The sequence below is a fragment of the Vulpes vulpes genome, chromosome 14 (assembly GCF_048418805.1).
Source record: "Vulpes vulpes isolate BD-2025 chromosome 14, VulVul3, whole genome shotgun sequence".
NCBI classification, from domain to species: domain Eukaryota; kingdom Metazoa; phylum Chordata; class Mammalia; order Carnivora; family Canidae; genus Vulpes; species Vulpes vulpes.
The window spans coordinates 99,847,887-99,872,731 of NC_132793.1; the positions used below are offsets into that span (position 1 = coordinate 99,847,887).

Consider the following 24,845-nt stretch of genomic DNA (forward strand, 5'->3'; position numbering starts at 1 on the left):
TTACCAGCTCCTGTTGGACATAGGGGGGCAGAAAATTCACATGATTTGGGGGCCTGAAGGTGGCATTAAGGAAGTGAACAACTGAGATGGGTACAAAAATATTTCACTTTCCTTTTTACTATTATAAAGGGAAAAAAAGGAAAATAGTTGATTAATGGCCTTGGTGACACTGACAAAAAGGATAGAAGGCTTCATTGGGTTGGACTGGACCCCAGTCCTTTCTACAAGGGTCAGTGCTACTCCACTGCATGCAGAACCCCAGTCCTACCTTTGAAAGACATAGAATGCCCAGATTTCTATCTGAACATTTTCAATCTTGTTTACAAGTACTTCATTAAAAAAAAAAAAAAAATCTGTGAGACAAACCCCCCCCCCCAGTTAACACATCTGTGCCCCATTTGGAAACCAGCATGGAAACCCTAGATGTACATTAGATCCATGGTGGGTTTGCTCTTTTCTTCTCGGTTTGCTCTGCTCTCTGAAGCAATGGAGCCTCGTTGATCCGTGTCAACCAGTGAGGACACCGGCAGGTGGTTCCGTGTGGGCGCTCCCTGGGTGTGCTCCCTCAGTACGTGAAGAGTGGGTGAGAAGGGTAAGCCTTCGCATTCTTGAGTTCAGGAAGGACAGGCTGTGTGTGCGGTCAGGGACGCGGGGTCCGACTGCCCAGGTGGGGCAGTGGGAGCTGAAGGGGGAGGCTATGGGATGTCCCTGTGGGAACGGAGGTTTCTGCGAGATGCTCTCTGGGGTCTCCCTGAGGCCAGGCAGCCCCTCTCCTCCCCAGTTTAGCTATAGGACAGCGAAACAGGGGCGCGAACGGAGAGGTGGACCCGGGACTGGCTCTAGGGCTTCGTCCAGGGCGGGTAAGGTCGGCTTTGGCTCCCGCTCCAGCATCCTGCGGCCGTGGAGCGCGGGATCCCGGAGCCCAGCCCCGCCGCAGGACAGAGGAGAGGCGGCGAGCGGTTGGTGCGCCCCCCCCCCCCGCGAGCTGTTGCCATGGCCACAGGGGACTTTTGATGTGAAGCGCCGTGACCACCCCCCACCCCCACCCCCCGCACCACCAACTTCCCTTCTCCACTTGTCCTCTGGATGACGTCATGGATGTCCGTGGCCCTGACAGGCCACCTGTGGGCTGGTCTCGGCTTTAAAGCAGCTGTTCTCCCCGGGCCCCCGCAGCCGTGGCGACTGTTTGCAGCCGGAGCACCTGCCTCCCGCCCTGGCGGCGCGGCCACCGCTGGAGACAGAAGATCACCCAAGACAGGCAAGTAATCAAGGGGTGCTTCGCAGAATACCTTCCTCAACCCGCGGCCCCCATCCCACCCGCCCCACCCGCCCCTGCTCTGCAGTTCTAGGTGGAGAAGCGGCGAGCCCAAGGCGGGGTCGTAAGGGGGCTTTCTTCCAGAAAGACGTGGAGGGCAGCTGACTTCCTCCCTGGCCGTGGCGCCCCGTGCCAGGTAAAACCCCGACCAGGGTCCGCCGTCCAACCTCCCCCCGGGGGCAAGGGCCGGAGACCCGCGGAGCATCCAACCGGAGCTGAAATTCGCGAGACTGAGCCCGAGGCTGCGTCGGGGGGCCCGGGGCGGGCGGGCTCGGCACCTGCCAAAGGTGTCTTGCCCGCTGACAGATTCACCTAGAGAAGGCGGCGAGGCGAGGGCGCCTGGGAAGCGGGAGGCGGCTCGGCAGCTCGGCAGCTCGGCAGCTGAGCACTCCTGCCGGCCTCCCCGGCCCGCTCGAGTTCTGGGGGCGTTGGGTTCTTGCGCTCCCCAGCCCCGGGACGCCGACCCCGGGCTGCGGTTGGTCTGGCTGGTCAGACGCCCGCTCGGCGAGGGGCAGCACCGGCCTCGGGAGCGCGCGCTCTCCGGACCAGGTCTCCCCAGGCCCATCACGGCAACCCGGTCTCCGCTCTGCTCGCCCTTCAGACTCCAGATGCAGCAGACCTGTTGCATGTAGAAAAGTGGCGGGGTTCGGTGTTCCAGGCTTTCCTTCCCGGCTTTGCCCACCACCAGATCTGAGCCCACCCCAGGAGTCCGGGGATACAGCCTGTTCCGAAGGAGAAAATGAGGGGAGTGCCAGGAGTCGCCTGGGTGGATACTCATCCCAGGGCAAGGGGCTCTTTCTACCTGCCGCGATGGCCGCAGATAATTACACAGTTCCAGGAAGGGAAGGGAAGGGAGAGGCTCCGGGGATGACGCCCGCGAGGGACTCCGGTCTGCCGAAAAAGCACTTCTTTGGCAGACACGTCCTAGCCTCGCCCTTACCCCGGGCAAAGGGCTCCTGCTCTTCGGATCCCCACCTCGGAGGCCAGGAGCCGGCAGCTGGAGGTCCCCGAGTCCCTGCACGGTGAATCCGAGGCTCCGGCTTCAGCACCAGAGGCTGGACAGCGCCCGGACCCGCCGCACCCCGACTCCGTTTGCCCTAAATTCCTCAAGCCCCACGCGGTGGAGGCCAGGAGGCAGAGTTCGCCGAGGGCGGGGTGGGGTGGGGGACACACTCATCCTCCCCATTTCTCCGGGAGCGTAGGTGTCGGATTCTAGGAGGACACTCTATCTCCCCTTCTCTAAGACCAATAGGAAAAACTTGGTGCAAAGTGCCCGAGGGTGCCAGAGAGAAGAGGCGCGCCTGGAAAAGGTGAGTTTAGGGGAAAGCTGGACAGTGGGAACGCCAGGTACTGCTCTGTTCCAAAGTATTGCCACATCCAAGCCGTGTTCTCTCTCGCTCCCACCAACCTGCGCTTCTTCCTTCTCTCCTTCTCTCTCCGCAATCTCCTTACTCCCTAACGCGGATGAAGGAAGGGATGGAGGGAGAAGATATTTATTGAAGCCAGATAAGAAGCACATTTTATCTGGGTCAGAGTATCTGGGTGTAGATGAAATCTGTCCAAAATGAACATCAAGGTCCTCAGTTTTAGCCGAAGGAGCCCAGAGCGTGCCCTTAACACGAGGAGCAGAATGATTCTTTTGCCAGAGAGGAAAAAAGACGCAGAGGGGAAGACGTTATCACAAAAGGGCTAACGGATGTGGGGGAGGAGGAGAGGGACGGGACCCAGGCTAGAGTGTGGTTACCTGGCAACCAGCCCCAGCCTCCTGTTGCCTTGGTTACAGTGAGTGGTGGGGTTTTAGCCATTGATTATCCGTGAGCACCTTGATTCTTTAAATTATCTACTGGGGAGCCCTGCTTTCCTTGGGCTGGATGTGAGTCACAACTAGTCCTATAAAATCCCAGGGGTTTAAAAGAAAATTGTAGACGGTGAATTTTTTTTTTCTTTTTTAAGTCAAGTTTATGGTGAAGCAGCTACCTTTCGACCATGGCAACACTTCCCACTCTCTCCCCCGACCTCTTCACTGAGGTAAGCATATTCTATCCTGCCATTTATCTGAGATTTACAATTGGGGGTTTTTCTTTTTCCTTTTTTTCATTTGGTCCCTTAGATGGAAGGTCTGATCTTCCCTCTCTTTATTTTCTCTTTAAATGAGAAAAACATATTTGTTCTTCATGGATGAATGCAAGGAAGCCAGGGGAATTGTCCAAAGGTGTCTCTGGTACAGAAAGCATTTCTCTTTGGCTTGCCCGTGGTTCCTCCCTCCCTAAACAACATCCATCATGAGAGGGGAGCTGAATTCTAGATCACCCCCTCTTCAGACTTCTTCCCACAAACCACATAGCGCAGGTCAGTAGAAATGCTGCTCCCTCAACAAATTGCCATGGGCATCACCTGCCTTTGATTCCATGGGATTCTCCTCTCTTTATTTCTTCTCCAGTCTGCCTTTGTAGTTAGCAAATATGGCACTCAACGCTTCTAATCCTCGGATCTTCGTCCTTTCCTTTAATTGACAAACACTGACTCCATTTTTCACCTGTCTGCTTTATCCACCTGCGTTCGTTTGTAGTATCTGTGGGAAAGCATTTTACCCATCATTTCCCAAAGGCATTTGTAACAGTCTCAGAATGATTTCAAGGAATATCACTAGCAAGTTAATAGGACAACCTGTGTTCTGTGCACTATTTCACCTAGAATACTTTTCCTTAAGAGCCATGAACTTTCCATTTCCAAAACATTGTTTTAAACTGAGCTATGACTTGACAACAGGGAAATCTGTTTCAAACTGTAGCTGTCATATCATTATCTGTGACTCCCTGCATCAGAAAACACACATTTCATTTTCTCTTCTTTGCCTTTTCCTTCACATATTGCCGATGGAAAAAGAAAGAAAGAAAGAAAGAAAGAAAGAAAGAAAGAAAGAAAGAAAGAAAGAAAGAAACATTATAACTTCGACCTAAGTTGAAGGTCAAAATTACCCTCCATTGGCTAGTTTTGGGGAGATTTACATTAAAATTCTTCTCCTTCACATGTTACTATAGAAACTTCTTTTTAATGCAGACCAGACAGCTGGTACTTTGTACTTTTCTTCCCAAAGACATGCCTCCTTTATGAATTCTCTGGGACAGCTATCACTGATCACATCAATAATGTCCCATAGCAACAGTGGTTTTTTTTTTTTTTTTAATTATTATTCCCTTTTTGCCTATTTTCTTTATGGACAAAGGATCTTCTTTCCTTTCAAGAAGAGAACTGAGATCTTACTGGCCAGTAAAGGAGAGACATTATTTCATTGGTTAGTTTGTATTGCCTTGCCAACCAATCAGAGGATGCCATTTATCCTTTTCTGACTAGCTGAGCGAACAGAGTACCCAGAATGTTTGAATATGCCTTAGTTTCATCCAGCAGCAAAGGATGGAGCTCAGAGTTCTAGGACCCAGGAACTTTGGCTAATCCAGTTCTTGCTTTCGCAAGAACAAATTTTGCTACCTAGTTATTTGTAGCTTTCTTGAACAAAAATTACATTGTCCTGTAGATTTTTCTTTTCATTTAAAAATATATCTTGAGAGCAGCCCGGGTGGCTCAGAGGTTTGGCGCCTGCCTTCAGCCCAGGGCATGATCCTGGAGACCCAGGATCGAGTCCCACATCTGGCTCCATGTATGGAGCCTGCTTCACCCTCTGTCTGTGTCTCTGTCTCTCAAGAATAAATAAATAAAATCTTTAAAAAAATAAAAAAATAAAAATAAAAATAAAAATAAAAATAAAAATAAAAATAAAAATAAAAATATATCTTGAGCATCTCTCCAAGTCAGTGCAGATTTGTGGTATCAGCACTCAAAAAGTCCATGGAATCTTTGTGATTTCTCCTAGAAGTTCAGAATTGGTTCCCACCCTCAAGGATTTAGTGAAAACTTTCAAGAGTGAGGAGGAGAAGCTAGGAGAGGGAAGAGCTGTGTTACCTATGACAAACCTGTATCTCAGCTTTTGGGTTCATTCTGTCCAACTTTGGTGTCTCTGGTAGCTTTGTTTTTGTTCGTTTGTTTTGTTTTTTTACTTTAATTCTTCATAGCTTCTCCTTCGGCTTGCATTTTCAGTGACAACAATCTGGGTGGATGAAGATGATGACACTCCAGTTGAGTGTAGAAGCAGATACAGCACTTCCCAAGAGGGTTTGTGGCAGGTAGGTGATGATGATCCCTGGAACTGAAGATTATCCCAGCCCCTTGTGGCACTGGACTTGGGCAGGTATGTTTTCCTTCTTTCTCCCTACACCAAATAGTCCTATTTGGAGATTCTGCATTTAGCTTACACTTCTGTGAAAGAAAGGGGCATTAAAGTCTCCTCCCCATTCCAAGACAGAAACTGACAACAGTTTGGAAGAAGGTTTAATGTGAGTACAGACCCCCGTAATCAGTCTTTTCTTGGTTTTTAGCTGGAGGGGATGCTTGGAGTGGACACATACTTGATCATGATGATGTTCTCAAGGGCCACCTCCTTTAATGGCCTCATCCTAGCCAGGGTTTCAGTGGCACCATGATTCCTAGCACTAGACTATAAGCTCTTCAATATTAGGTGCTATGTCATGCACACCTTTGATTCCCTGGAACTTAGTCGAGCTTAAAATAGGGGCTCAAAAATATTTGAACTGAATCCTACAGGCTAGTATCAAGACAAGTCTCTTAATTTCCTCTTTATGACAATGGCAGCTCTAGCCCTGGACCCTCCCCCATCTCTTCCTTCCAAAAGCTTCTATTCCCTAGCTCTCTTTACAAAAGATAAATGAAGGCTCAGTTCATCGTTACCATGGTTACATGGAGTGGCCACACTGAGGATCCCTATCACCCATTACCGTCTGGAGGAAAAAGAGAGGAGGGGTTTGGGGATCATTGTCAGGGAGGAAACCATGGAAACCAGCATTGCCAAGGGGATGGCTCTAAATTCAGAGGAAAGAAACTAGAAGTGGGGAGAGGGAGGTGGGGAGCTCAAGGGCAGGTCATGTTTTCAAGCTACTTTTCTCTGAGATTGTAATGGCCTCCTTTACTATTTGCATCTTAAAAAATAATAAAGTGTTTTTTATTTTATTATTTTTTTAAGTAAGCTGTATGCCCAACCTGGGACGGGAACCCATGATCCCAAGATCAAGAGTTGCATGCTCTACGGACTGAGCCAGCCAGGCGCCCCTCTATTTGCATCTTCACCCAACCAAGAAAGTGCCCAGAGTTAAAAAAAAAATTAAGAAAACTGGAGCTATGTCCATTTCTATTGGTCCTGCCAGGAAAAAATTAATGAAAACGGATCTATTGTAGTCACACCCCATGATCAAACTCTGTCTCTGAATTCTGCCTCTTTGCTAACGAGTTTCATGAGCCCGTCTCTGCAGTAGGCACTGGAATATAATAATGAACAAAAAAAGCCGTGCTCTCATGGTGAGGGGCTAACAGCTAGAAGGCGTTGGGCCTCAGCCGGGCACTTCCAGTCTTCTCCAAGTCCCCCACTCTGTGTCTCGCAGCAAGCACTGCCCCACTCTGGGTGAAGATAACAAACCAAAGGTTGGAAAGCTGGGCTACAGGGAGAGAGTTCTCAATCAAAAAGAGAAAGAATTAAAAGCAGCACCAATAGGGAAAGGTAATTATCCTTCAGCTGCTGCAGAAATAAAATTAGGGCCGTGCTCTCTGAGCCACCAGGATATTGTGGCTTTTGGCAATTAAGAAGCAGATATGTCCTGCCAGTGCAATTAAGGGCTGGGCTAGACAGGGGCGGCCTTGCCTCTCCTCCATCAGTGACCCAGCCAGGCACTGGGGCTCCAGGGAAGGGGACGCTGTGGGGGCTGAGAGGCCACTACTTGTCCCTTATTCATCTCCTTTCTATTCTGCTTGCCCCCGCACCCTCACCCCCAACTTCATTCTGGACTCTGGCTCAGTAAACACTGGGAGGATTTTCACCTTGGACCATGACTGTGGAGTTGCAGGCCTTGGGGAGACCAGGGAGACCTGGTAGAGAGGGGTCACCGTTACCTGGAGTCCTTCCTTTTTCCTCATCTCCATGATAACACACTGCTTTATGATTAATGAAGAAAGGTAGAGAAATGAGCTGCCTTCCTGACTCCCTTGAAAAATAAGATTTTGTTATTAAAGAAGTATGTTCCTTATAGAAAATGAAACACTCCAGAGGCAAGAACAAGAAAAGAAGACACCACCCTTTCCCTCCCCCTTCTGAGCAGAGGATGGGGAGATTTCAGAGGTTGGAGGTTGGGGAATGGACGAGAGCTGGGAGGGGACGCACTGGGCTGGGCGAGGGGTGCAGGGAGCAGGCCTGGCCCTCCTGGAACATGCCTGTGCTGAAGTCACCTACAGGAGAGGCCAGGGTGTGGGCGTGGACTGGCTCGCCCCATCTGGAAGACTAGTGATTTTGTTGTTGTCTCACTGCATCCAACAACAAGTCCCAGTCTGCCACATGGTGCTGGCCACTGCAGCAGGGTGTGGAGAGGGCCATGCCCCCCTTTTTGGCTCTCCTTCCAAGGTTCTTTTTGTGCTTTCTCTATGTCCTGGAAAACACCTCTGGAAACCACCCAGCACACCTCGAGCAGACTCTTCCAGAAACAAGGACAGATTATAGTGTGAGCAGAGGAGCGTGGAGGGGGGTGTGGTGGTGTGGTGTGAGGATGAGGGTGTCTGTCCTCTGGAGTGCTGGGCTCCTTCCACATCCCTAAAGGGCAAGGAAAGACAGTTCCTCTCAATTACTCACGAATTCACCCAACCACCATTTTTCCCTTGGGTGCCCATAGTTGGGTTGTGTTTGGCAGCAGAGCAGTGGTATGTGCAGGCACAGAGGAGCAGGTACTCATGGCGGAGGCACCTATCATGCTCAGTGCCCTGGCAGCAATACAGAGACCCCTGGCTCATCTGGAGCATTTCCACTGCCTACCTCAGGGCTGAGAGCGTAGACTCCTATGTATGCAACTTCAGGACCCCAGAATCTGCTTCAGTGCTGCTGGGTCCAGAGGCATCACCAAGGGAAACACTGGGGTAGGGTAGCTGTGCTGGGAGGCCACCTCCATTGTGACAGAAGAGGTCATCCTTAAAAGGATTCCCCAGCCCATCTCCATGGCTTTGTATGTGGGGCAACTTGCTCTAACATGGCCACCAAGTTCCTGTGATGAGACCTTCACTGGAGACACATTTTTCAAGCAACAATCCCAAATACCCTCCCAGCCTTCTTCACTCACAGCAGGCACAAGGCACCCTGGAACCCTCCAGCTGAAGAAGCGGAGGATTGGTCAGCCGCCTAGGGAGGCAAAGGCTGGAAAAATCTTAACACTAAAGCCCCTTACCAACTTAAATTGGGTTGGGAGTTGTATTCCTTTAGGGAATGCTAAAAATGCAACCATTAGCTGCGCTCATCCTGCTTCTACACTTGCCAGCTGTGTGACCTTTGGCAAAGAACTTAAGCCTCTGAAGGAATCAAATGCTTCACTCCCACCAGAGGCTGCTGCTGTCACAGCTTCAGTGGCTGCTTCAGCTCCTCCAAACCGGCTCCCTTCTCTCCCATTTCCTGCCTCTTAAATTTCTCTTTATTCCTGACCCTGCCTGAAGCCAGTGGGCAAACCGGTCCTATTAGAAATCTCATTCACACTTGAGAAGGCTGCAAATTGGTGTCACTCAGCGGGTGTCTGTCCTTCGTTGGGGCAGAAGGAACAAGAGGGGAAGGAAGTCAAATCTCTCCCTGACAGCCCTCAGCCACCATGCCTGGTGTGGGGATCGAGGGGGAGAGACCTTGCCTCAGTGAAAGGAACATCTGGGGAGGAAAGTGGGGTGCGGCACTCTGGAGTTGAGAGATGCGTCAGAGAGCCCTTGCTGCTGTGTAGCAGAATGTAAACCAGAGGGAACTAGGCACTCCCTGGGGGTGGGGGTGGGAATGGAATTTGGGCTTTGAAGCAAGACACCCCAGTTCAGATCCTGGCTCCAACACTTACTGGCTGTGTGACTTTGAACCAGTCACTTAACATCTCTGAGCCTCAGAGTTCTCACTTGTACAAAGGAACTTATCACAACTAACCATGCTAGCTGTTAATGATAATTACGCCAGAGAAGTGTCATAATATGTAATGGCACATGTAAATACTCAGTGGTAGTCTCTTTGCCTCGTCTTTCATGGTTTTCTCTTCCCTGACCTGGGTCATCCACAGGTCTCCTTCCCTGAAGTAGGAACACATGAGAACTACTCACAGTCTCTCTAAGATCGTCTCCCCTATCAGGTAGGAGTTTTATCCCATTCAGATGTTTATCTTTTCCCTCCCAGATCAGTATCTTATCCATTTAATATATACATATATTATACAATATATAATTATATTATATAATTATATATATAATATATAATTATATTTTACATATAAACATATGTTGATATATTTACATCAACTTAATATATATTGAAAGAATGAATATAGGCCACAGATCCCCTCTCCCTCCCCCTCCCTGCAAACCACCTTTTTTTTTTTTTTTCTTTTTTTACCACCCTTTTTTTTTTATCAGAAAAAGTAGAAACCAAGCTTAGAGAGGGCGTGTGACTTACCTCTAGGTCATTCAGCAAAATAGTTTACAATTTCTTTTTTTTTCGTTAAGGTTTTATTTATTTATTTGAGTAAGAGAGAGAGAGAGAGAGAGAGAGAGCAGGGGGCAGAGGCAGAGGGAGAAGCGATGCCTCACTGACCAGGGAGAGACCGTGACCCCAGCCAAAGGCAGATGCTTAACCAGCTGAGCCACCCAGACGCCCCACAGCTTACAACTTCTTAATGAAACTTTCTAGGTGTCAGAACACAAAAGAGTTGATGATCCAAGGGTCAGGACATCTGGGTCCTCTTTCCTTAACTGCGTGCAGCAGATTTGTGCAACCAGCAGGCAGGTTTCCAGCGCGCACATCTGCTTCCCTGGATGAGCGGGGACGCAGCGCCCTCTGCTGGGTTCTCTAGGTAGTTGCGCTTTGACCGCGAGTCTCTTTGGCTGCAAACTGGAATCTTCTGATGAGCTTTAAAAGAAATGCATCTCTAGACCAGTTAAATCAAAGTCTTGGGGTGTGACCAAGCTTCAGTATTTCTGAAAGCTCTGCAGGCGATTCCAATGTTCACCCGAGATTGAGGACCACAAATGTAAAAGCTGATTTTATCTGTGAAGATATTCCCTCGTCTAGAATGGAACACGTAATGGTGGAGGATACAATTCCACTGGATCAGAGCCCCTACATTTTCCATTAAACAAATTCAATTACGTGAGACTTAACCTGCATTAAGAATCCTGGAAGTTCTCAGAAGTTGAGGGAAGGCATAAAGGTACCCCAAGCGTCTTGGTGACAGGCTGTGTCCAAATAAGTCCAAAGTCTCTGTTGGATCAAGCATGCTATACAGAGGGAATCTGATTGAATAAAATGAGTAAATTATTTTCATTTGGCTCCCAAAGTTTTGTCAGCTTTATACGATCTAAATAAGGACTCTTAAACTTGAACATGAACCCAAAAGCTGTCAAACAGCTCATTAAAACAGATTGCTGGGCTCCAACCCCTTGGATTTCTGCCTCAGTAGGTCCAGCCAATTCCCAGGTGATGCCTCTGCTGCTGGTCTAGGACTACACTTAGAGAACCACTGGCCTACAAAGTGACCAGATTGACACCACCTTTCAAGTCTGCACCTGGTCCAGCAGCATGAGAATCCCATAGCATCCTAAACAGTCCTCAAAACTGATACGTGGCAGGAAGAATGGTGCTTTGATGAATTCTAAGTGCAATGATGGTTTGTAAGTGCAATACCAATCGAGCATGTCTCAAATGCTTCGGGATTGGTAAGGTAGAGGCGGAAATGGTAGGGTCTGTAGCGACAAGACTTCGGTTATGGACTTTCTCCCACCAAGCCCAGCTCCAAGGGTTCTGCTATATAGAAGCCACAGCTTCTGTGGAAGGAGATGTTTTCACTCCAGGAATGAGAGAGTGAGATCCCTAAAGGTGAGGTTGAGGATATTTCCATCCACAGTCAAGATGCCAGTATTGGGCCATCTGTATTATATACCTGGGGACCTTCAAGTTTTTTGTTTGATAATATATATTTTTTAAGATTTTATTCTTTTTTAAGTAACCTCTACACCCAACATTGGGGCTTGAACTCACAACCTCAAGATCAAGGGTCACATGCTCCACTGAATGAGCCAGCCAGGCGCCCCTGCTTGATTATATATGTTTTTAATATTTTATTTTATTTTATTTTATTTTAATTTATTTATTTTATTTCTGAGAGAGCACACAAGTGGGGAGGGGCAGGGGAGAAGGAGAGAGAGAACCTTAAGCAGGCTCTACACACAGCATGGAGCCCAATGCAGTACTCATCTCACTATCCTGAGATCATGACCTGAATTGAAATCAAGAGCTGATTCTCAACCAACTGAGCCACTCAGGAGCCTTTCTGCTTGATAATATTTTTAATCATAAGTGTACATAGTTATAAAGAATGTATTGTGGGGTGTCTGGGTGGCTCTGTCAGTTAAGCATCTGCCTTCGCCTCAGGTCATGATCCCAGGGTCCTGGGATGGAGTCCCACATCAGGCTCTCTGCTTAGCAGGGGCCTGCTTCTCCCTCTCCCTCTGCCTGCTGCTCTGCCTGCTTGTACTCTGTCTCTCATTCTCTGTCAAATAAATAAATAAAATCTTAAAAAATGTGTTGTAAATATGGATATCTTTTTAAAAAGTGTCCTTAAATGAGTGCAGTGAAGTCTAAATATCATAGCAATTTGATAATGTTATGTATTTTATTTATTTAAGATTTTAATTTAGTTTTTTGACAGAAAAAGAGAGAGAGAGCACGAGCAGGGGGAAAGGCAGAGGGAGAGGGAGAAGTGGACTCCCAGTGGAGCAGGGAGCCCAATGTGGGGCTGGATCTCTGGACTCCAGGATCATGACCTGAGCCAAAGGCAGACACTTAACCAACTGGGTCACACAGGCGCCCCATCGTTATCTATTTTAAAAATAAATGAAAGACTCTTACTGACAATGTTGAATTTTCCCTGAGCCTTGTGCTCCTGGAAAGCAGCAATGGTTAAGAAATTCTCAAATCCTTTTGTGTTCTGGAAATGACTTATTCAAAGAAACACTTTGTCACATTTCACTGAGATAAGACTAATGGGTTCCCCCTTTGTTTACCTATAATGAGGCTTGGCACAGACACTCTGAATGCCCATTCTTTGACTCATGGATGGGTATCTGACCTGCGGGGCACACTGATCAATCAGAACAAAATGCTTGTTTTTTATTTTTTTAAAGATTTTTATTCATTTATTCATGAAAGACACAGAGAGAGAGAGGCAGAGACACAGGCAGAGGGAGGAGCAGGCTCCACACAGGGAGCCAGACGTGGGTCTCGATCCTGGGACTCCAGGATCACACCTTGGGCCAAAGGCAGGCGCTAAACCACTGAGCCACCCAGGGATCCCCAACAAAATGCTTGTTAACCAAACTTTGGCTAAGCTTCTCTTCTTCCTCTAGACCCCTCAACTATGGCCCACCCTCAGTGACAGCCAGTTTACAATTCCTCCTTAATGACCCCTCCAGAGAATAGACCTTAGGCTAAAACAATCTCCCAAAGACTCTACGACCTACCATCTGGATATTGGATTAGATCACTCCTGTTCATTCCTCCCCCCATTGGCATTCTTTCTAGCCTTGTTTACTCCTCCCTATAAAAGAACCCCCCCCATTTTTTTTTTTTTTTTGCCTAACTTAGCAGATCTTCTGGTCAGAGCACTCCCCCTATGACTATAGTTCTCCCCTCCTCCCACCCTGTTCCAAATAATCCTTTCAAGTACTGTCTCTCCTTACTAAAACCAGATTTGTTTTTCATTTACATTATATGCAACATTCTTTTCCCTTCTTGAACTTCTATTTCCATTCAGCCACTATGGCGTCAATCCCAGCATACTATATTTTCATGCTTGGCAATATTATCTGGAGCAGCCAATCATGCCTTTATGGCACAAAATTATGTATATAAATTTGATCTCATTAACACTAAAAGTGCTCTGGGACCCATAGAGTTCTAGGCGTTAATTTTTCCCTTCTAAGTTGAGATATTGTTGCAAGTATTTTCAGTACATGTGATCAAATAACAAACATAAAGCACTTTGTTACAGGAGAGATCCTCTTTAAACATAAGAAGTAAATTTTCATTAGAAGTGCCATTGAAAGGATGCCTGGGTGGCTCAGTGGTTGAGCATCTGCCTTTGGCTCAGGTTGTGATTGCATCCAGGGATCCAGTCCCTCATCAGGCTCCCTGCAGGGAGCCTGCTTCTCCTTCTGCCTATGTCTCTGCCTCTCTGTCTGTGTCTCTCATGAATAGTAGAGTCAGTTATTTTTCCAGTAACTTTTTAGATCCAGGGATGAATATTAATTTTTCTAACAACGAGACAGAGTTTGGGCCTTTTGTAAGCACCGATAAACATTGGTCCACATAGAAAGCAGATAGAAGGAGGTTTATTCTGTCAGTGTCTCTCAGCTCTTTTAATTCCTGGTGATTACCCATGCTCAAAAAGTATATATTTTGAATGACTTATTGGCTGACAACAGGATTAAATCCTCCTTGGATCACAGTGAAAGTAAATCAGAAACCCTTCTTTATTTCCCAGGGGGAGGCAGCAGAGCAAGATGCAGAATGAGTGTGTGCCTGAGACTTTCCTTTGTAAAGCTGGAGACAGCTCCTTATAAAACAGGAGAAGGAGGCTGAACGTCCAGGACTCCAGGCATGTGCTTAGGTCCAGACCCATAGGAGTAGAGGATCTGAATACGGAGTCCCTGAAAACCGTCCTTGCCCCCAGAGTAAACTGTCACGAAGTGTCCCTGTCTGAAGACCTTCTGTCCTCTTCTTTACTACTCTCTATCCTATCGCTATTGCCTCCTAAGGAGCTCTGGAATCTGTCCCAAGCTCTTTATCCTCTCTACCACGATGGTCCCCAGGACCTTACCTTGCCTGAATGTCCACAATCACCCCCAAACCCTCTTTCTCCAGATCTAATAATCCATTCCTCCCTGCACTGCAGCCAGAGGGAGCTTCCCCAAAAGCAAATGAACCAGCTCTGGATTAAACTGCTCCTAGCTCCCCAAGGCCATCAGAAGTCTGAGTAGAAGGACTTAATCTCTCTAGGGGCCTCGTCTTTTGTCCTGCTTCCCTAAAATCTATATTCCAGTCAGAGGTGGCAGATTCCTGGACACGGGTACCACTGGCCTTCTGGGAACCTTTGCAATGCCCTCTTTTTGCAACACTGCAAGACAGAGCTAGGAGGAATCAGACTGCTTTGGTAAGGGACTTTTGTTTGGATCTTAGCTGTTTCCTCTTAATTTCTTTTAATGTCAATTTCCTTAACTGTCAAATAGAAATAATAGTACATATTTCGTGGGGTTCTTGTACAGATTATATATGCATATTGCCTGGCACACAGCAGTGCTCCCATAATAAATGTGAACTGTTTATTATTATTTTTAAAGGTTTTATTTATTTATTCACGAGAGACACAGAGAGAGGCAGAGACACAGGCAGAGGGAGAAGCAGGCTCTGTGCAAGGAGCCCGACAGGGGGATGGATCCCAGGACTCTGGGCAGATGCTCAAACACTGAGCCACCCAGGTGGCCCCAAAATTTCTTCAGTGCCCTTCATGGGTATTATTTCACGGAATCCCCACGACACAGAGGAGGGAAGGGCTCTCCATTCCCGTTCCGCAAATGTGGGTGTGTCTCCTGCCAGCCTTTGGTGGCCGCATCCTGGCCCAGGGAGCGCCGTGCAAAAGGGAATGGGACCCGGGAAACAGGCGGCCACGCTCCGCTCCGGTTGCTTTAAAATTTTCCGCGGGTCCCGCCAGCTCCCCGCACAAGCCACACCCCCTTAGGCGTCCCCGCCCCCCTGCGGGCCTGCGCCTATCCGCCGCGAGCCAGGCTGCCGGCCAATCAGCAGCGGCGCTGGGCGGGCGCTGCCGCGCGGCGGGCCAATGGGCGGGCAGCCGGAGCGGGGCTTGCCCGGGCATGTGGGAGCTGCGGGCTGCAGGACACCACGTGCGGCCCGGAGGACGCGCGCGGCGCTTCAGGTGCTCCGGGGCGCGGCTGGGGACGGCGGGCCCGGGCTCGGCCTACGGCTCGGCCTACGGCTCGGGCTCGGGCTCGGCCGGGGCGGGGCGGGGCGGGTGGGGTCTGCTGGCGCGGCGCCCCCCCGGCCCTAGGGTCCCGCGCGCGGCGCCCGCTCCCGGCCTGCGCTCGGGGACGCCGGGGCCCGGCCGAGCGGCTCTCGGGGCCCTGCGGCGTGCAGGCCCTGCCCGGGCGCCTCCCCTGCTCGGGGGCCTGGGGCCTGCGGGGCGGCGCTGGGCGCTGGGCGCAGGGGCGCCGGGCACGGGGCTCGGCCTGGCGGGCTCGGCCCTGCGGCCGGCGAGGGACCACCCGAGCCCTCCGTGGCCGAGGCCGGGCCTCCCCGGGGCGCTCTTCGGGGGCCGGGGGGTCGGCGGGGCTCCCGGGCTCTCCTTGCCCTGCCGAGAACTTTGGGCAGCTCGGGGCGCGTGTGTGGCGGGGGCGGGGGGTAACCTCGGCGAGCCCGGGTTTTCCAGATCCGAGCAATTATTCTGGGCCAGGGCTCGGGCGTGGGGTCGCGCGCTCATCAAAATACAAAGTACGGCTTCTCAGGCCCCGTGGCCCTGGATGGCAGTTGGGACGGCGGGGTGTGGGGGGGCAGGCCTGGGACTCGACGTTTGACACGGGCGTTCTAACTGCTTTGGGGGAAGCCCCAAACCTAGATCCACGCTCGGTTTTCATCCACCTCCATTTTGTGGTCAGGGGGGCGGTGACGTGGTCCCAGGACATCTAGGTTTTAGGGCCCGGGCACCCGGAAGGCAGCCTACAGCCGCCTACTGCCTTCCCCATCTGCCCGCAGGTTGGTAGCTTTTGGGGCCTTGGCTCGGGGGCTCTCCTGCTGGAGTCCTTGCCTTGGGCCACAAACCCCATCACCTGTCACCGCAAGACCTGCTGGCTGCTGATCCCCAAAGACGTGGTTCTGGGCTGGGAGGAGATTTGAGTGTGTCCTTACTGAAACAGCTGTGTTATTTGAGCCAAACTTCTCTCCAGTGTTGCTGAGCACCCCACCCCCACCCCCACCCCCTGTCTGGTGGCCCAGGATGGGCCAGGCATGTCCTAGATAATTAATTGTTGGTTCTGACGTGTCAGCAAGGTCAGGGCATGTAGAAGAGGACTTGCTTTCATCTCTTGAAACACAAGGCCACTTTTTCTCAGGGAACTTGATTTCTGGGTTCCTGGGAATCTTGCAGGGAGGGTCAGGGAGGCCACCCACCCTGTGCTCCCAGGCTCAGCTCCTGACCTTGGAGAAGGGAAGGGAAAGGTCCCAGTTCTCCCCATTGCCAAGCTGAGGCAAACTGAGCTTCTATGCTTGTCGGCTCTAATCTGTGACTCGTCAAGGTGAGGACGTTGATTATAGTTAGGTGCGCTTTTAAAAGGGAGAAGGCTTCTTGGGGAGTGAATGAGCAAGCCGGAGGGAGGATGAGTCAGGATGGGTCACGGAGCGTCGCCCTGGCCCAGGCATCACCAAGTGGCTCTCCTCCCACCATTCTTAATCTCTGTCCCTGTTTGGATTCTTCTCCAGAGCTCTGCCTATAAGGCAGTAGGGATTTCTTTCTCCATCAATCCCTGGATTCGGCCCAAACTTTCACCAGCGTCCAGAAACAGTGGTCTCTCACTGTTCCCTCCATCGGGCTCCTCACCCCCTACCTCCTGGTCAGTTGGTCCACCAGCCCTCTGCCCTCTCAGTGGAGGACCTTTGCCTTCTGGACTTTCAGTCTGTATTTCCTCTGAGTGCCTTTCCCGTTCTGTGCTCCTAGCAGACCTTCCTGAAACTTTTCAACATGTCCCTCCACTGGCAGGCGTCACTAACCTGGCATTTGTCTGTCCAGTACTCAGACAGATGAATCCTTCGTTCATTCACTACCCCCCATCCTGAGCACACCCTGGGAAGAGGCTGGCTGCCTCCTCGCCAGATGAGGAGTTCCCTGAATTCCGGTTCACCTCCAGCCCTGCTGCTCCCACAGTCTGGCAGGCCCGGCCTCAGCTCCCTTCACACACTTCTGAAGAGGACTTGCTGTGTGCCGGGTCCTGGGCTGGCTGTTGGGGAAGAGGCAAAGACACACAGGGCTCTGACCCGGCCTTTGGAGCACTTTGGGGTAGACGCTCTGTAACTGTTGTCTTAAAGTGTAGTAAATGCTTCTCTGGTTGTGCTGTCAGGTGTGGAGGGGTGAATTTCTCTGTTCCCCAGCTAGATTGTAAGTGCCTGGGCTCAGGAAGTCAGTGACTTCCCTTGGGACTTGGGATTCCCTCATTTGATCAGCAGAGGCCATTCTGGGGGTAGCAGCTTAGGGGGCTGAGGGTAGGGCCACCAAGGTGTGTGGTAGCCTTCCCAGGGTGGGGACAGAAGGTTAAGTGGTGAAAAGGTGAGAGGGACAGTTCCTTCAGCTGGGACCTGATCTACCTTGTGTTTTATGCCCTAGTGGCATCAGGCTGCTTGGGGAGGGAGGGCTCCCCTTCCAACCCTGGCTTCCTTCCTCTTTCAGGCCTTTGCCCCTAACATGGCCACCAGTTCATCTCCTTGTCACCTGGAGGGTTACTGTTTCTTCTTCACAGAGATTTAATTTCTTCCAACCAGCCTTCCAGAATCATCATTGGGCCAGCTCTGCTTCCCTAGCAATTCTAACCCAGCCCTGCGCACGCCTTGTGCTCTGTTTCTGTCTCTGCAGTGAGACTAATTATTTTCGAGGCCAGGATCTGCCTATGTTACTCTCTGCTCAGCAACTGGCAGAGCTGGGACCCAAGGGAGCCTTAGGGTGGAACAACCCTTAGGGATAGAGGGTTGTTCCAGCAGGGCTTCCTGGAGGATGTAGAAAGGTTAGGAGGTATGTAAGTGGGAAGACAGGTAAGGGGAAAGCCTGTGGTTGGGAGGGCAGTGAGTCCTGGCCAAGGCAGCTTTGGCCTGGGAAGAGCTGGTGACCAATCAGGAGGAGAGCTTTAACTGCTCTGGGGAGAAGGGAGCAGGTAGTTACTGAGCCCCTACTGTATACAGTGGATGCAGAGCGAGCACACGTGTATTGTGTCCTCTCATCTTCATTAGGACAGGTTGTAGTAGGACCATTTCGCAAGCAAGGAACCTGAAGCTAGCTCAGGTAACTTCTAAACAGCTGAGTTAAACCCTGCTCTGCCTACTTGAAAGTCCTGGTTTTCTGGCCTGTTAAAAATGTACCAGGTGACTTAGCAAGTGAGTGAAGCTGTCCAAGCATGGTCCCTCGCTCTTGGGCACCTGCTGGCCTTGTTGCATGGGATTTGCAAACCCACATGAACTTCAGAAATCCCCAGTGTCCAGTAATGGAGGGACCTGTGGACACTGCCTTTTCTGTTTCCCTTTTTGTGTGTTGAGCCAGCTTACGAGCATACCCCTGCCTTTAGTCTCTGGTGACTTAGCAAAATGCCTAGCTATCAAAAACTGTTTTAGATGCTGTTGTGATTAGTAAGGTAGAAAGTCATTTAATGAATTACCTTATTTTGGTTGACAGATATCGAAAATACAACTATGGTGAGCCTCTTGTGAATTTTTTTTCTCCAGTTTCTGCTGAGGATGAGGGCCTGTGCTTTCACAAAGGATTCTTTTGTTTTTTGTTTTTAAACTGGGATTAGATTGTGTTGCCAGCTCAGTTGGAAGAGTACGCGACTCTTGGTCTTGGGGTCATGAGTTTGAGCCCCACATTGGGTGTAGAGATAACTTAAATTTAAAAAATTTAAAAATGAGATTTGCGTGTGTGTATGTATGTATGCATACACACAGTGTTTCTGTAACTTTTCCCATATCTATACCTCTCTAAAGCTTGTTGATGCTCCTGAAGGTGAGCTCTGGCTTGAAGGTTGAGACCCTGGATGCTGGGTTCGTATCAACTCTTGTCTTTCTCACCTGTGAGATGAGAACGATCATACTTGTTCAGGTTGTTGGGAGTATTCAGTGATTCTATGTAAAGTACTTGGGATAGTGATTCACAGGGGAGCTTGACTCAGTGCAGTGATTACTTGAAAGGTCCTGGGCTCAGTCTGGGAGCCTGAGACAAAGTACAGGGCTCTAGGGCAGTGGGCAGTGGAGCCCTGCAGGCGGGGGCGGGGCCGGCCCTGCACACTTCTCACCCAGCCTCTCTGCCCTGTGTTGACTCTGCAGAGCGCCGCCCTGCTGGCAGATCACCCCCACCAGGCCTCGCCTGCCCCGAGGTGTGAGCTTATTGGGATGGTACCCCGGGAAGGCCCAGAGTCTGCCCAGTGCCCGTGCCCTTCCCTGGCTAGCCTGAATGCCAAGGATGTGCTTCGGAGAAAACACAAGCGGAAGAGTCGACAGCACCAGCGATTCATGGCCCGGAAAGCCCTTTTGCAGGAGCAGGGGCTGCTGAGCATGCCCCCCAAGCTGGGACCCTCCCCACTGCCCATGCCATCAGAGGCACTGCCGGGCACTGAAGCCACCAGCAGTGGGATGCAGCATCTGAGGAATGAACCTGGAGGTGCCTCGTGGAGCAGAAAGCCTACCCCCCAGGAATCCGCAGGGCCCCGGCCCAGCAAATGTGTGGCCATCGACTGTGAGATGGTGGGCACGGGACCCCGAGGGCGGGTGAGTGAGCTGGCCCGCTGCTCTGTAGTGAGTTACCATGGCGATGTCCTCTATGACAAGTACATTCGGCCTGAGATGCCCATCGTGGACTACCGTACTCGCTGGAGTGGTGTCACTCGGCAGCACATGCGCAAGGCCATCCCCTTCCAGGTGGCCCAGAAAGAGGTGAGGACATAGGTGGGGACATGTGTGGGTGGGGGATGGCCAGGGAAAGGCAGCCCTGAGTTTGAGTCACCACTCAGCTGCTGGAAACGAGTTTGGGAAAGTTACTTAACCTCTGTGTAACCTGTGGCTTCCTTCTCCATAAACAAGGGTGCATAAAATCTGGACCCACCTCCATGGAAGGGTTGCTGGGTAGTCTTTAGGATAATGTTTGTGGAAAGACTGCCACTTGGAAGATGTGAAAGGCTCACAAATTACATTTTCTTTTCGGTTGTAAAAGTATGATGTATCTATTTAGCATTTGTAAGGCCCACAGTCCTGTCATCCTCAGGCATCAGTGTTTCCATATTTTTTTAGTTATCCAGAGCTTTGAAAAAGATCAATTAGTGATTGGGATCGCACTAATGTGCTAGGAGTTCCCAAACGTATTTGACCATAGGAAGCACCTAAAGCGCTGTTAAATCTTGAATCTTTGTCCCCAGATCCTTCCATGGAGATTCTCATGGGCTTGGGTATGGCTTTGAAAAATCATCATGCTGTGCAGACGTGCACATGACCTCCCTGGGGCCTGAGGAGGATGGAAGGCAGGGAAGAGAGGCATGCACTATGCACGTGGTGAGCGCTGAGCCAGAGACCAAAGGTTTCAGAGGTGGGAAGCAGAGTCCTATATGGCCCCTTGTCCAGGGGCAGGATCCTGAGGAGACAGGCCATGTTGGCTAATGCTAACAAAAGCTGCTGTTAATGGGCTTATCTCTAGTGCCAGGCACAGTTCTGTGGACGTCATCCAGTGGGCCTTTATCCGTCGACTTCTGTGTACTGAGCTTTCATCGAGCATCACTAGTCAAGTCAAACATCGTCCCTGCTGTTTACACTGAGCTAACATGGGGGCAGGTGGATAGACTGTGCCAGACCTAGAGGTGTCCTTAGAAAACGTGATGAATCCACTCCACTACCATGGGAGAGAACAGCCCGGGTCCTGATGTGGCTGGGCCAGTCATGTGGGAAGTCTCCTGGCATGGAAGCCGAGGCGCCCCGAGAGGACTTGGCACAAGGTTGAGTGGGGTGGGGGAGTGCAGGGAAGTCTTCCAGGCTGAGCAGAGAGCCTGTGCCAGTAGAACAGAGTTGCTTGTATTGATCAACTAGAAGACTTCTTCCAGGAGCTACTTCTTAAAATGCTCAGACCAACCCCGGGGAGACAGCACTCTTACTTGTTCGAGAGCCTAAGTGTGCCCCGGGTCATAGTGAGTCGAAGGCCCAGGACTCAGACGTGAGGCTGCGTGGCTGACCATGGAGCTCGTGGGTGCCCTCTCCACACTCCCCCCCACTCCTTTGGAGGGATCTGTGTGCCAGTGGCCAGGGTGGCAGCACATGTCTCGTGCCAGCTTGACAGCAGGGTCTTCCTGCCTCCTTCACTCATAGATCCTCAAGCTCCTGAAGGGCAAGGTGGTGGTGGGGCATGCACTCCACAATGACTTCCAGGCCCTCAAGTACGTGCACCCTCGGAGCCAGACCCGGGATACCACTTACGTGCCCAACCTCCTCCACCAGCCTGGCCTCCACACCCGCACCCGGGTGTCTCTTAAGGACCTGGCCCTGCAGCTGCTCCACAAGAAGATCCAGGTGCGTGGGACGGGAGAAGGGGCCATGGGCTGTGCCTTCGGACTTCCAGTCATTCCACCTTCCCCAGTCCCGGGAACCAGGGCTAAGTATGATGTCCCACACGTAGAGGCAGCCCTGGGTGTTTTCTCCACCATCCCTATTGTGACAGCCAACCACATTCTTGCAGGCTGGGCTCTTGCAGCTCTTGCAGATCTGTCCTCCACCCGGTCCCTGGCTCTGTCCCTGCCCTTCATGGAGAATCCACAAGGCGGAGCCTTTCCCAGGGGCAGCCAGTAACTCTCGCTCCCACTGTCCTTCTCATTATTCCGTCCGCTCTTCAAGTCTCTGAAGTCAGTTATACCATGGGTTATGTTTGAGTTGGGGACGCAGAGTCAGAGAGGATAGGTGGGGTATGGGATGTCTGAGATTGCTGTGCTCTCCTGAGCGTCACCCATGCCCTGCCCCCGTCCTGAGCTATGCATACACAGCTGTTCCGAGAGTTCTGGGCCTGCACCAGATCCAGAATGGCGGGCAGTGATGAGGGCTCTTGTCCGCAGGCTGGCCAGCACGGGCACTCATCAGTGGAAGATGCCACGACAGCCATGGAGCTCTATCGACTGGTGGAGGTGCAGTGGGAGCAGCAGCAGGCCAGCAGCCTGCCGCCCCGCCCGGAGGACCGAGAGCCTGATAGCAGCACGGACATGGAGCAGTACATGGAGGACCAGTACTGGCCGGAGGACCTGGCCCAGGGCACCCGCGGAGAAACGGAGGCACAGGACAGAAGGGAGTGAGGCAGGAGAGCCCTGGGCAATTCATCCTGGGCAGGGCAGGGTGCAGCTAGCCTGTTGCCAGGGTCCGGGGAGTTGGGACCATCTATCCTTTTGGCTCCCTCTGCCCAGGGCTCTTGTGGGCACTTCCCCCCCATGGTTTGCTAATGGCACTTTATAGGCACTGTGAAAATGTCAGGTGGGTGAGCTATGGGGACCCAGCCAGAGGAGGGGGTGTGCCAGCAGACCATCCTAGCCGTCACTGGCCTCCCCACCCCCTATGCTGTGCTGTCTCAGAGGGTGAGGTCTCCTCGTGGGGTGTTAGTTCAGTGACCTGGGGTAAGGCCCTTTTCTCTTACTGCTCTCTGCATCTTCCTCCGCGGGCATTGTTAGGTTCACAGTGAACATGTCCTGAATCTATAGAGTGAAAGCCCCTCTAAGGGACGTTCCTACCTTTCTCAGATTTGCAGCTCTGGCCATAGCTGTAGTAGGAACTCAGTGCTAGGCTATGATGGGATAGCAGAGCCCGCAGGCCCAAGGGGAGCTGGCACTAGGCATCACCAGGCACTATTCTGAGAGTGGGGAAAGCAGCTCTGTTGATGTTGGGTGGAGACTGTGGCATATTAATTTTGACCTAACTCGGGCATTCCTCATGCCCACAATGCTGGGCTCTCTTAAGTACAAGCCTGAGAAACAAGACAGCAGTTTGAATTCTGGGACCTCTGTGCAGAGCTACACCCAAGGGACCTTTATTTATTAAGAGTAAAGCCAGGGCAGCCCGGGTGGCTCAGCGATTTAGTGCCGCCTTCAGCCTGGGGTGTGATCCTGGAGACCTGGGGTCAAGTCCTGCGTTGGGCTCCCGGCATGGAGCCTGCTTCTCCCTCTGCCTGTGTCTCTGCCTCTCTCTCTCTCTGTGCCTGTCATGAATAATTTTAAAAATCTTAAAAAAAAAAAAAAAAAAAAAAGTAAGGCTGCCAGTGTGCAGGGGGCAGATTGCGTGTCCATGGGGCTAGGGCCAGGGAGTGTGTCCACTCCCGAGCTGGTGTCCCCTCAGGCTCTTTGATCCGTAGTCATCACGATTATTGGGATCTGATGGGATCTCATATGTCTCCCCTCTTTCATTGATTCACAAGGGCCCATTTGGGGTATTTAGGTTAGCCAAGACCTCAGGTCCACACAGACTTGTGACCTTGAGCAAGTTGTGACCTCACTCTTGAGCCTGTTTCCTCCTCTGTAAAATGAGGATGATGCTACAGCCAACCTCCCCGGGTTGTCATGGGGATCAGGTACCGGTGCCTGGCACGCAGCAAGCTGAGGTCAGTGTGACCTGCTCTGTTTTCTTTAAGGCTGGTCGCAGCCTCTTCTGAATAACACCTGAGCCAGCCTCCTGGGATGGAGTGGCTCTGTCTGCAACAGGGCTGTCCTTGCTTGGCTGTTCCAACAGGGGCAGGCTAAGGACCCAGCATGGAGGTGTGACCTGTGTCTGCTCAGCGTCCCTCTGCATGCGGGAAATAACAATGGTTTTTATGTCAGCCTGACCCAAGCAACAGGGCCAGGAACTCAGACACTGCTGAAACCACACTACTTCCAGCTTGTCTGTCAGCTCCCTCCCAGGCTGCAGAGCAGGGAGCTGGCTGAGGCATTGACCTCTGCTGGCCTGGTTCCAGGGCTTTGTTCTGGAGTCCTTAAACATCTATCTGTAGCTGGCGCCAAACTGCCAGCCGGGCTGTAGTAGTTTCGATTCTTTGGGCTGTGGGTTGAAAAAGATGGAGTTATTACCAGTAGGGAAATGTACTGGGTTTAAAATCAGCTTTGTTGTAAAACCATTTGTTCTGGAATAAAACTCAAATGGGATGCTTAGATGGCTCAGTGGTTGAGTGCCTGCCTTCCCCCCACCCAGGGTGAGATCCTGGAGTTCCAGGATCAAGTCCCACATCAGGCTCCGGGCATGGAGCCTGCTTCTCCCTCTGTCTCTGCCTCTCTATCTCTCTGTCTCTCATGAATAAATAAATAAGTAATTTTTAAAAATAAAAAAAAAAGACTCAATTAGAAAAGTGAGTGAAGTGGTCTTTTCTGAATTCTCAGGCTGGAGTGGGAGGGTGGCTTGATGGAGGGATTGAGGGGTGCTGGGGCACTGAGTCTTGCTGGGTGCTTTGGCCTTTGAGGTGGGGGCTTTCAAGATAATGCTTTGGGATGTGACAAGAACATTTTAGAGCTACAGAATTTATGTAGTTTATTTTTAAAAATTTTATAACTGCCCTATTGCAGAGCACAAAGTTTGTTTCTCCTGAAGCTG

General features: G+C 51.0%; 1 protein-coding gene across 4 annotated transcripts; it reads left to right on the forward strand.

The window, feature by feature from the left end:
* The first annotated feature begins 604 nt into the window (after positions 1-604).
* On the forward strand, positions 605-24,603 carry AEN (apoptosis enhancing nuclease). 4 transcript variants are annotated; one of them, XM_072737272.1, is made up of 8 exons: positions 1,172-1,258; positions 1,400-1,451; positions 2,560-2,625; positions 3,269-3,343; positions 5,411-5,496; positions 19,581-20,186; positions 21,603-21,803; positions 22,340-24,603. In XM_072737272.1, exons 6-8 carry the CDS (start codon positions 19,647-19,649, stop codon positions 22,571-22,573), a joined length of 975 nt encoding a protein of 324 aa, XP_072593373.1. In that variant the 5' UTR covers positions 1,172-1,258; positions 1,400-1,451; positions 2,560-2,625; positions 3,269-3,343; positions 5,411-5,496; positions 19,581-19,646; the 3' UTR covers positions 22,574-24,603. The 4 variants fall into 4 exon arrangements, with proteins under 4 accessions (XP_025856950.1, XP_072593373.1, XP_025856974.2 ...); XM_026001165.2 differs by having other exon boundaries at positions 605-2,625; XM_026001189.2 differs by lacking the exons at positions 1,172-1,258; positions 1,400-1,451; positions 2,560-2,625; positions 3,269-3,343 and adding an exon at positions 3,528-3,664.
* Positions 24,604-24,845: the final 242 nt, after the last annotated feature.